General features: G+C 36.6%; 1 protein-coding gene across 4 annotated transcripts in view; it reads right to left on the reverse strand.

Annotated features, from left to right (window-relative positions):
• The window catches only part of LOC143854355 (uncharacterized), a 30,707-nt gene extending 17,577 nt beyond the window's left edge, over positions 1-13,130 (reverse strand). Inside the window, exons 1-3 of one of the 4 annotated variants that reach the window (XR_013237487.1) lie at positions 12,926-13,126; positions 4,200-4,337; positions 821-902 (exon numbers count right to left, since the gene is read on the reverse strand). Coding sequence is in view for 3 of the 4 variants with exons in the window: in XM_077364254.1 (XP_077220369.1) it covers positions 821-902; positions 4,200-4,337; positions 12,926-13,024 (319 nt within the window). In the remaining variant the exon portion in view is untranslated. Of the gene's footprint in view, positions 1-820; positions 903-4,199; positions 4,338-12,925 lie in introns of all 4 variants that reach the window. The other 3 variants (XM_077364254.1, XM_077364252.1, XM_077364253.1) reach the window with 3 other exon arrangements.

Here is a 13,130-nt window from a genome sequence, read left to right on the forward strand (position 1 = left end):
AGAGATTTTTAACTTTTAGGTGATTAATTGAATTGAGAGCTTCCACCCCAGAATTCTTTCTTCCTCTATTCATCTACTTCTCTTCTTCTATTCTTCCCTCTCTTCTCCTCTTCTCCTATTCTTCTTCTACTTCCTAAATTCTTCTCTTCTACTTCTAATCTTCTCTTCTTATTTTTCCTCTTTCTTCTATTTCCCTTCCCGGTCCTACATCACATCTCCACTTGGAGAATCCAAATTATCATGAAAACAAATTCATGGTAGCCAAACGTGCCCTAAGTAACACAAAATTTACTACCTACGGGTAACTTGTTAATATCCATCGAGCTTATGTGATTCCCGGCTTTATACATAGGTAGTAATGAAGCTGCTGGTAGGAATAAATCATTGTTAAGGAGGTGAGTGGCTATTCTATAACACTGATTTATTGTGTAAGTGAGCCATAAACAGAGGTGTTTCATGTTTTATGGATACATTGAGTACTGGTATACAAAAGGTTTGTCTTCTCTGCTATATGGAATTTTGGGGTTCTGAATAGAATTTAATATTCTGAATTTCTGATCAAACTTTATTAGAAATATGGTGGAGTTTTTCTGAGGTTGATCTTATTCCTACTAAGCAACCAGTTTTGTAACCAAGAGAAGGTTGTTATTCACATCAATTGCATCTAGGAGCCCACGAAGCCCTTTGCTTAGGTAATAAACCAAGTAAAGATGTGTAGCGGAATACCTTCCTAAATCACTACAAAGTACCAAAAGGAATGGTCCATTATTTTACCACATGGAAAAAGTCCGTTTTCAAAAAACTTTATCCAAAATACTACCTTGAAGAAGAACACCAAGAAGGAATAGTTTGACTGCTCGTAGTGTTGCCTTCCATGTTGCTAAGACTCTGTTTGAAATGTTCTGCACGTATAGGATGGAAATAAAGGTCCCTCTTATGATAATATAAACATATTCTTTACAATACAGAAAAGATGATCCAGCAAGCGATATTAATGAAGTAAATGATATTGTTCCAAGGCTAAGACAAGTTTATTACTGCATGAAAATAGAAACTAAAAATGAAGAATAAATAGGGAAAAAAACTTTGGTATCCAAAATAAGAGGAGGATCCCGGTGGGTTGAATCAAACAAATATTACAAAAATTGAGGGAATAATGATGCAAGCCTCAAAATGTTGATGTATAAAACAAGCAAAAGATAACATGTTGACGTATGACTGGATCTAATGTAGAAAAAACTCAAAAGAAACCAGGAAATCATTCTTCTTGATATATTTCAGACTGTATGGGGATCATCAATTGTGGCATGTCATTATTCACGCAATTAGTGACTGAATAGTAAAACCTTATTTATAATGTTTGTCTATATATATATATAATAAACACAAGGGGTCGTTGGGTTTTTATTTTGAAATCCACGACCTCCCATCCTCTCCTCTCTTCTCCTTTTCTTCTTATCTCGTCTTCACTACTTTCTTGATTTATTTACGGGACTAAATCACAACTCGGTATCAGAACTTTAGGATATAGAGGTGTGTCGCTCCCTTTTATTTGAGTTTCGAACCTCTAGGTAACATCCTGGGGTTGTACGGCTGACGTCAACAATCATACGACCACAAATTGTGCTGAAGAAGTCCTAGCTTCTAAATCACACATATATTATGTGATTTGTGAGTATTTTTTTAGTTATTGTTTGGAGCTGTTTTGCCTAGAAAAAAAATTCTTGGGTCTACTTGCAAGTTTCTCAAAGGAGATTTTTAGGGAAGCAATCTACAATTTTTTGGCATAGGGTTTTTCTCCATAAATGATTTTTTTATCTCGTGTGATTCCAATATCTATTGAGGGAGTTTTTGAGAATTTCTAATCCCTAAAATTTTAGTTCTTTTTTCCCGTGGAAAATTATCTCTTTTCGTTTTTGCCCTGGGTCGTAGTGATTGGCCAGGGAAATATTTCAAATTGCCATAGGTGTTGTTTGAAGGTGTTTTGAGGTCTCATGGATAGATGATGTTGACTGTTGGTGATACTGAAGGCACTGCCAAGGTGTCCAGGACTCCAGATGATGCTTCTCTGACTAGAAACTATGGTGATTTGGGTTACTACAGTGAAGCTTGATGGTTCAAATTTCCTTCAATGTTCTCAATCTTCAAAGATGTATATTGGTGTAAGGGGAAAGCTCAGGTGGTTGATTAGACGGGTGAAGCAACCGAAGAACGATCACCCACTTTATTAAAGGTGGAAAGTGAGAACTTGATGGTGATGTCTTGTCATAGCAGTTCTAATGCAGCCATATATTAGTAAAAGATATATGGTCTTAAAGACAGCAAAGCAGAGTTGAGACAAGGAAGGGCAGACTTGTTCTCTGAGGAAGAATACTATAAGTGTGAATCAGTTGAGACAAAAGATTGCAATTCCGCGACAAGGTGAGAAAATTTTATCCACATATCACTCCCTGTTTCAGTCTTTGGAAGAAGTTAAATTTCTATTAGATGTTGGAATGGAATAACAGAAATGATGGAGAGAGATAAAAAAACAGGGGGATGAAAACTGTGTATTTGATTTTTGGCAGGGCCAAATGCAGACTATGAGATTAATTGGATGCATATTTTGGGGAAAGATACTCTTTCTTCTCTTGATGTCGGGGATCTTAGAGATTTTAAAAATAAAAAGTGATTTTGAAAAGGTTCTAAAAATAAGTCTTTTATTTTGGAAAATGGGTGTTTTTTAAAGAGGTGAAAAGTGCTTGTAGGAAGACTAAAATTTTAGTCCCACATTGGAAAGTGGGAAAAGTGGAGAGGGGGTAATAAGTATCTCTCCACTTTTCCCTCTTTTTTTGATACATTTATCAAGAAAATAGAGCTTCTACTCCATCTTGCATTTTCTTTACACATGTGACCCAAAATATGTACCCCATATCATTTCTTACTTCCCACCTTCAAAAATCGACAATGTAGTCATAATATAAAATCATATTCAGAATACATATGTCAGCATAACCAAGTAGGATGCTATGAAAGAACATTTCCACTGCCAAGAAGGAAGTCCCATGATTTTTCCCATTAAACTTAGTGATGAGAATGTTTCAGGCTAGATCCAACATGATTAGCTACAAAGAATTAGAGAAATGGAAAAGACAAAAGACCTTAACAAAAGATATTTCTTTAGAACACCATGTTTACTCCAAGGGTGGCCCAGTGCATGAGGCTCCCGCCATTGCGGATGGACACAAATTTAAGAAAATGACATTAACATGTACGCACATATGCATCTACCGAAAATTTGATATGCAAGAAATTATGAAGGGAACTAATGTGGATAATGACGTAAAACAATTATCAAATTCAAAAAGAGATAGCAAGAAGCTATGCGCTAGAGTGAAGCAATGAAAGGTGAAGTGAGTCACGTGATATAAAAAAAAATTAAAAATGGTAAACACATGAGGTCCATTTCAAAACAAAAAGAAGGTCACATGAGGTGGGATATGAAGATAGCAGAAACAAATGGAAATAACGAAAAATAGGTTATAGGCTCCCAACAGTGGGGGCTGAAATTAAAAAAAAATGGAGCACCTGGAGGTATGTAAATGGGTTTTTAAGTTGGAGCAATGATGATTTTTCTGTGAAAAATGCTTTAAAGTAAGATACAGAGTGACGAGTGGATTAAGAAATCCACAAGAACAGTAATGATGGGATCCAATATAGGTTCCAAATGAAATCTGATGGTAAAGATTTCATGAAATCTCTCGATGGTGTTGACAAGAAAACATACAAAATCACTTCCCAAGACTGTTATGTTAGCATAAGAACTTAGATGTTTCAATGATATGACATAATGGATTCTCTCATACATTACCAAAGAATAAGGAGAAAATATACAAATTATCTTAACACATAAACCACCAGAAATAAAGGGAATACTTGAAATTATGTCCTTAATGGAAAATTATATGCACACATACATCTAATGTGTTTCTTTTCTAACACATCAAAAATTGTCAAGGGCAAGCACAGCAATCAGTAAAAGCATTTATAAATACAAGCTACAAGTCATAATCCAAGTCAACCTAAATTTATTAGAGGGTCTCATCCATTTAACATCTCCCTCGAACAAACAACAAAATGACTAATCAGTTCTAGAAGTATAATCCTGAGATGTCCATACATGTAAAGTATCACAGTTCTAGGAATAAGAATTTAGGTACCTTGTAGACAAGTGCCAGAGAAACACCAACGATGAAAAGAAAGAAAGGCATCACAAAATCCGCTAAGTGTATCCCATTCCATGGTGAATGAGAAATAGATGGAAGAATTGAACCAGCATAATCAACAAATATCATGAGCTGAAAAAGGAAATTTTGGTATTATCATTAGTCACAAGTATCGATAATAAAAAAAAGCTCATTTGCGACAAAATAATGCTTGTTAGAATTTGAAAGATATTTGTCCAAAACATGGAACCATGGCATTAGTTATTCCAAGCATCTCATAATTTATTATGTATGATTTCTTTGTTTCCACAGCCTTCCAACCGTAAATTGTATATTTACTAAACACAATTCTTTTAGCATTGTTTCATTATTCTTAAGAAAAGGAGCAAATGCAGGTGACAATAAAAATAAAGATTTGCTGTCATAAGCAACATCATAATTGGAATAACAAAGCTATAAGAAGGCTAAATTTTTGAGAAATTTAAATTTCTTATATTTACGTTAACTCAAAAATATTCCAGAGACTTCTAAATATAATTAACGATCAACTATTGAGAATTTTAAAATGCACATTCGAAACCACAGTATAATATGAAAGCATAAGAATCCATCAATATTATGCCTTCAACAAATGAGGTTCTTTATTTTCTCTGTGTACGTATTTTTTCTAGAGTATATTTAGGTTTCTTCGTCAAAGTCATGTATATTTTGTACTTACTATTTAGAAGCTTATAAGAATTTAGTTGTTTCTTGGGTGCTAACGTTCTCGCATGGTATCTGTAGAAGAATATAGAAAATATAGTTGAGATGGTGCCCCAAAAAAAAATCTTAGCCGTGTTCCGAATTTTATTTTATTTTTTGTCCTTTATCTCTTGCTATCTATAATATATTTGAGTGGACTCTTCGGGTACTTCATATGTGTTAGAATAAGCCTATATGCCTATTGGGCATTTTAGTCATTGTACATCTCTTTATTATATTATAAATAAATGAGTGAGGGGGAGAAGCCCTAACTCACTTTCTTTTTCTCTTTTCTCACCTTTCTCTCTCAACAATATGGAAGAAGGATTGGAAAAGGTGTCCTCCATGGGATGCAATCATAATGACCACCCAAGATTGATGGTTTTAATGTGAGAAACTATTTGGAATCACACATATGCCACAAGGTAACTTATTTATAGATAATTTCTTCAAGCTTCTCAGGCAAAATGGGAGGAGCTCGACCGTTATCAGCCCATTTCCGCAACTCTCAGAGACAAAGAAACTAATTGAGTAGCGTAAAAAATTTCCAATTTCGGGAGGCCTGAGCCTAGATCTAAAGCTCCAATAGGTACAAGTGATAGGGAAAGACAGTTACCTCCTCTTGAATCCCTATATAATTATATCAGAGGAGAAGCCGGTCAAAAATCAACCCTCAACAATTGTAGTGCATTTGTCTCTACAAAGATATTCTAGATGCAGTAAAGGATGTGAAAACAGTTAAGGGAGAAACCAATCATGTCCAGGGACATCAATGGTTGATAGAGAAAAAATGAAGTGCTCTCATTGTGGGAAAAGAAGACACACATAGGGTTGGGCCTATAGCTCAATGGTTGAGGCTTTGTTTCTCAACATTGAGGTCGTAGGTTCGATCCCAGCTTACCTACCAAAAAAAACAAGAAGAAGACACACACATACACACGAGACATGTGTTGGTATCTCCATCCTCATCTTCTCTGGAAGATGAGAATGACAAGTGCCAATACAAGCACAGTTGAGGGAGATCAACTAGCATTGGTATCAACATACAGCAGGAAGATCAATGATAGACACAAGGGATCTGACTATCAAGGATCTAAGTGAACAACTTGCTGCCCTCAAAGCATCTTTTAGTGCCTTTCCTGTCAAGCATATTTGTCATGCATCTGCAAATCATGCTTCCACCCAGTCAGAATCCCCTACTTCTTGGATCAATGATTCAGAAGCCGCATACCATACGACGAGTAAGCCTGATAGTTGCCTTTCTTTTCCTCCTATGTTCAATGTGATTAAACTCGCAGATGGATCTTTTCATAAGTCAGCTATAAACGGAATCTATAAACTATTTCTTCACTTTCATTGGGTTATGTTATTCATGTCCCAACTTTCCCTTCTAACGTAACATATGTAATTCGCCTTACCATACAATTGCATCGTAGTGTAATAGTTTCCCCTCTCATTGCATTTTCCAGGACCTGGAAAGAAAGAAGACGATTGGAGGTGGATGTGAGGATTACAGATTGTAGCTGGTGGATACAAAGACTATCAACCCCACTATATGTCATTTAGAGTTAGTCGGTCTACTTATGGCATTGTCATCTATGACATATTTCCAGTGTTTCAAAATGCGGATGCGGGTCAAAACGCAACCAAAGCAAATCCTAGTCGACGTGGTTGAGTAATCTATTGACGCGGCTGGGTACTCGGTGGTATGGTTATAACTCAGGACTCAGGAGAGTCGAAGGAGTTTTGATTGACTTTGTGGGGGAAAATGCAGACTCAGACAAGAACAGGGCCAAGGTAAATGGGAGTCAACTCGGGGTAGTTCACGATGACGCGGGGGAGTTTTGAACCCTTTGAAAATGTTATTTCCAAATAAATTCAATTCATGTAACGAGTCAGAGTTAAGTTGCGAGACTTGTCATTATTTAAGCTTGTAGAACAACTTATGCTTCTCTTCCTAATAAAAGTTCTCCTTTTCTCTAAGTCATTTTGATAGTGTAGGGTTCTGCTCCATTTGTATCTACTCCTGGATTTTGTAATTTTATTTCGTTCATTGATGATTATTCATGGATTACTTGAATATACTTGATGAAACATTGTGATGAAGTCACGTGTATAGTTACGTCTTTTAAAAAAAAAAATTATGCAGACTCAGTGTGGTGCCAAAGTCTAGGTTTTTTGCTCCAACAAAGGGCGTGCGTATCTATACCATGGTCGAAAAAATTATTTCCTTTAAAATGGTACAAAAGCTCCATTTTGTTGCACCTACACACACCACAACAAAATGTTGTGGATGAGAGAAAAACCGACACCTATTGGAAATAACTCAATCACTTCTCATCGGGATGAAGGTTCCAAAGATCCATCGGGATGCATCAATTTAAGTGCACCATATATGATTATTTGGATGCCTCCTAGCCTAGAGGGAAATTAGCCGCTCAAACCAAATGATCCATTTTTTCTCTCCCTTCAAAGAGCACTGGGTATGTGTGCTTTGTTCATGTTCTGGATTCAACAAGAAATAAGTTAGATCCCCAATCCAAGAAAAGTGTGTTTTTTAGGATACTCGAATACTTATAAAGGATGCAAATGTTTTTGTCCAGTCATTCAGAAACAATTTGCATCCAAAGATGTCACTTTCTTTGAACATGTTACATAATTTTCACCCTCACATGATATTGTTGATCCTACTTCATCCATGCTCTCATACCTTCTCCAGTTGCAATTGATGACTTAGCAGAACGTATTCCTAATATAAAACAATAGGTTTACTCAAAGAAAAAGCCTCAAATCTGAGAAACAGATCAATCCAAGGATCACTTGCAATCATTTCAAAGTTCAAACACCATGCATTCCCTCTTCCCATGGTTTTAAATTTCCACCAAAACCTCCATGACACGACCGAAATGTTTTTGTTTCCATCTCCATTGAAACATACCAAAACCTAAACCCATACTGAAATTAAAATTATAAGTGTATTAGTGGTGTACTATATCAGTTTGAGTTACATAATTATATTTATATGAATTGCATGTGAAATGTTGTGTATGGATTATGTACAACTACTTATATGAATTACATGGGAACTGTAGTATGTAATGAATTGTCAGACGTGTTGTCGTGCATGTCATTGGGTGTTCGGTGTTGTTAACCTGTTATGGATTTTTGTCTTGGTTATGTGATTGCTTTGAAGTGTATTTGTGCTTATTCAGGCATTTCCTAAAGTTTCAACTTAAAGTTCTATCATTTGCATATGTTTTCATACGTTTTCATGATTTTACAAAATTTCCACCGATATTTGAAACGTTTCTGTTTCCATGCCGAACAAAACTGAAATTTAAAACCTTGCTCTTCCCCACAAGGTATTTACTGTGTTACTTTATATGAATTGCATGTGAAATGTTGTGTGTGGATCATGTACAAATACTTATATGAATTACATGGGAAATGTAGTATGTAATGAATTGTCAGACGTGTTGTCGTGCATGTCATTGGGTGTTCGGTGTTGTTAACCTGTTATGGATTTTTGTCTTGGTTATGTGATTGCTTTGAAGTGTATTTGTGCTTATTCAGGCATTTCCTAAAGTTTCAACTTAAAGTTCTATCATTTGCATATGTTTTCATACATTTTCATGATTTTACAAAATTTCCACCGATATTTGAAACGTTTCTGTTTCCATGCCGGAAATTTGAAACCTTGCTCTTCCCCACAAGGTATTTACTCCTCTTTGAATTGCCTGCTGCTCTCCATAAATAAAAAAGAGTTTGTGCTCGTTGTCCTACAAGTAATTTTGTTGCTTGCTTGTCTGCTTTCCGAACATATATTGTGTCTATTCCCTCTTTCTCTATTCCTACTAAACTTGCAAATGCTCTGGCGCATCCAAAGTGGAAAGAGGCTATGGCCGAGGAGGCGAGGAGATGGTAGCACTTGAGAAACAATGAACTTAAAATTTAATTGATGTCCTACAGGAAATCATGTTGTGAGATGCAACTGTGTTTATACTCTGAAGTATAAACCAGATGGAAAAGTTGATAGACATTGTTAACTTACCAACTTCTCCAAAAGCTTAAGCGGTTGGAGAAAGGCGTTATTTATCTTTTATACTTTAACACTCCCCCGCACGTGTGGCCCACTTAGCAAACACGTGGCACATGTGGTCCCACTTGGGCCGACCATCGCATGTGGATTTTTGCTATCTGGGAGGTTTGAACTCGAGACCTTTGGCTCTAATACCATGTTAACTTACCAAATTCTCCAAAAGCTTAAGCTGTTGGAGAAATGCATTATTTATCTTTTATACTTTAACAGATGTAAAGGCTGTCTTGTGCCAAAAGGCTTCACACAGATGACTAGCATTGATTATCAGGAGACTTTCTCCCATGTAGCTAAGTTAAACCTTGTGTGCGTTCTCCTATATGTTGTTGTCATGGGCTATTGGATGTTATATCAGCTAGATGTGAAGAATGCATTTCTTAACAAAGATCTCCAAGAGGAAGTTTACATGGCGCTAACTCCAAGGTTTCATCCTCATGAGGAGAAAAGGAAAGGCGTCTCGGCTTAGAAAGGTCATTTACAGTTTGGAGCAATCTCCAAGAGCATGGTTCGAGCGGCTTAGTAGGAATTTAGAGAAAGTGCCTATGATCACTCAATCTTTAGTAGGAAGACATCGGGTACTCCTATCGTTATGATAATGTATGTGGATGACATTGTTCTTACTATGGATAGTTCAAGAGAGATTGTAAATGTTAAACAATAATTGCAAAGTGTTTTTGACGTCAAAGATAGGGGCATCTAAAGTATTTTTTGGGATCAGAGTCACTCATTCTAAGTAAAACCCTTTTTTTCTCAATCCAAGTATGTTGTAGACCTTAGTGACATCAGTTTACTAGGAGCAAAACTAGTTAGCAATGCTCTTGATGTTAATCATAAGTTCTTCACCAAGACTACAAATCCACTGCATGATCCTTCCAAATATCAGTAGATGGCTGGAAAGCTTACATATTTGACCATCAAACGCCCAGACATTACAGATAATGCTAGTGTTGCTAATCAATTCATGCACTCACCAAGCCTTCATCATTGAGAAGTTGCACTTCGCATACTTTGTTGTCTCAAAGAAACCCAAGAAAAGGTTTGTTGTATCGAAATCATTGGCACATGGAAGTAGAGGAAATATTGTGATGCAGACTCAGAGGGATGTCCATGACAAAAAATCAATCAGTGGCTACTATATGTTTCTTGGTGGTAATACGGCAACAAGGAGGAGCAAGAAACAGTCAGTGATCGCTTGATCATCAGTTGAGCATGAGTATAGATTCATGGCTGAAGTTACTAGTGAGTTAATACAGCTTTATTCACTCCACACAGAGATGGGAGTTGAGGTTTCTATTCCCATGAAAGTTCATTGCAACAATCAAAAGCCAAATTGAATTTCTCTTTAATGGGAGGACAAAACAAATAGAAGTCAACTATCATTGTTTCCAAGATCAAGTGGTTTCCAAGACCATTGCCAAACCGTATGTTTGTTCTACTTCTCAGTTAGAAGATATCTTCCCCAAAGAAATAGTTTGAGATGGTTTCAATGATGTTTTGGGATTTACCATTAAACTTGCTTGAATTACAGAGAGCCTAATGAGTGTTTATATAGAGCACTCCAAAAGATAAACATCAAAATATAATGAGAAAATATAGAAAGAGGTAAAGATAGAATCATCCTAATCTAGCCCAGAGTTGCCAAGTGGGCAGCGAGTGCGAGAAGCGATGCAGGAAGCGGGGGATTTAGAAGAGAGAAATAGCGGGAAGGGTAAAGATCTAAAGAAAGTAGGGAGAAAATTTATACGAAAAGTAATTAAAAGTCAACATGAAGTATGTAAGAAGCTTCATTGGAAGTGAACAAGAAGCACATAGAAAGAGTAGGAAGGTAATAGGTTAGGGAGGAAGGGTTAATATAGTTAAGGATTACAAGTAGAAAAGAAGACTTCAAAACTAATTAGAATTACAAATTTTAAGAATTTACAGTTTCACTTGTTTCATTCATGCATATTTAAGTTTTTGGGAAAAAAAAAAGATTCACATAATTTTCATTTGAAACTTAAAATGAGTTTTCAAGCTTTAAATGCACTCTTTTTTTAAATATGCTACTTCAACATTATCAAAAGCAGAAATAGTCACCTAAATAGGAAGCGTACTCTTAATTAAGAGGAAACAAGTGGGAGATGTCTAGGAAGCATACTTCCCCTAAATTTGGGAAGCGAGAAGAGCTTAGCTTCCCATCCAACTAGAAAGTTTCAGGTAACTGTGATCTAGCCTACTTTCCTAATTACTCTAGGTTAAATCTTTAACCAAATTTATTTATCTACCACCTTTACGTAGTTGCCTAATCAACCACGACTCAATCTTTCAAATCTCACACATTAACAATCAAACGGTGAGATTTCTCACACTCTTAACAGAAATCTTCGAGGAATCTTAAAAATAACAGAAGCTAGGTGTTAGAATATGTGAGATCCAACGGTTGTAATGGGTTGAGATTCACCATTGGATCATCTTGGTGGTAGATTAGGCATGTTGGTTAAATGTGGTAATCTAGTTTGATGAGGCAATTAGATCAAATTAGTAAGTAGGTTAGATGGGGCAAGCTAAATATATTAGGATATTATGTTTGATTTGGTTTAGTGGCAAAATGATGCATGTAGGTTTGTTAGGAAAGTAGATTATATTGAGATTATATCTTTCTATGTTTGTCCTTTTGAATGTTCTATTTAAACACTCATTACTTCATTGTAAAGCATCCAAGAATTAGTGAAATGTTCTCATAATTTCTACATGGTATCAGAGCCAAAGGTCTCGAGTTCAAACTTCCTAGATAACAAAAATCCACATGCGATGGTCGGACCAAAGTGGGACCACATGTGCCACGTGTTTGCCAAGTGGGCCACACATGCAGGGGAGTGTTAAAGTATAAAGGATAAATAACGCCTTTCTCCAACAGTATCAAAGCGGTTGATCCGCGCTACCTGCTGATCACAACATCCATGAGTGCGTCCTCCGGCGAACGGCCGATCTAGCCGTCCGCCGGGCATTGCACCCATCATCAACACTTCTACCAGTTGCGCCAATCCTACGCTTTCTTCCTTAGGTTTTCTTTCCCTACTCTTAGGTTGCAGTCTCTGCCCTAGGTTTTCGTTCCTTTTGTTTTCCTTGATCTGTCATTCTCCATCTCCATAATTGCACACCTTCTTTTGGAATTTCAAAATCCAATCTTTTGATTCATGCATCCCTTGATTTCATTTTCTATATTTCCCCTAGTATTTTTAATGCAGTCATTTTCTTTCAAGACCCCATATTTGATATATGCACTGTTTTTCTCGCATTGTCCCGATATTTGTCATCTGAGCCGCTTGTTGTCGTTTTTTTCTTCTCAATCCCTTTTTCTTTGTCCTATTTCAGTTGAGGGGCCTCCATTCTTTGAGGTTCGTGCCTGAGAGAGTCAAATTCCATGAGGATAGGTACTTACTGACCCATTTCAACTCACCCATCGAGGCTTGAGTATCATCTAGCTCCTTTGAGGCTATGATCTATTGGTTTCTAAGCCCTCTTCGTGACACATGAACAAGCGGCGTCTTCTTTGGCATTCAGTATCGGTTATCATCAGCAACAACATTAGGGGATATTCATGATTCATCATCAATCTTCAGCAGTGCTCTTCAAATCAAAAGATTCTATTTTCTTATGGTTGAATTTCATTGTAATCACTAGGTTCAGAAAACAAGAACTCAAAACCAGAGATTGTGGAAGAGAAACATAAGAGCAGAGTAAAAGGACGATTGATCTAACACACTAACAATCAAACGGTGAGATTTCTCACACTCTAACACTGTTAGAGGAATCTTACAGATAAACAGAAACTAGGTTAAGCAAACAAGAAATCAAAATCAGAGACAAAGGAAAAGAAACACATAAAAGGACGATTTATTACAGCGATTGAAAGGCCTCGAAAGACGTCGAGAGAAGTGAGGCGAGTTTTTCTGACGGTCTGTATTTCTTCTCCTCCGCTCAACGGCACGTAATCCGCCATTTTTGTAGCTTCTGGTCTGAGTTTTTAGATCTCCTTTGAAGTAGGACGACCTTCCTAATAAAGGAGAAGAGAGAAAAGAGGACACAATCGTCATTTTCTTATTCCT

Source organism: Tasmannia lanceolata, unplaced genomic scaffold (genome assembly GCF_043159265.1).
Source record: "Tasmannia lanceolata isolate RefF3 unplaced genomic scaffold, GAP_Taslan_0.1 ptg000020l, whole genome shotgun sequence".
NCBI classification, from domain to species: Eukaryota; Viridiplantae; Streptophyta; class Magnoliopsida; order Canellales; family Winteraceae; genus Tasmannia; species Tasmannia lanceolata.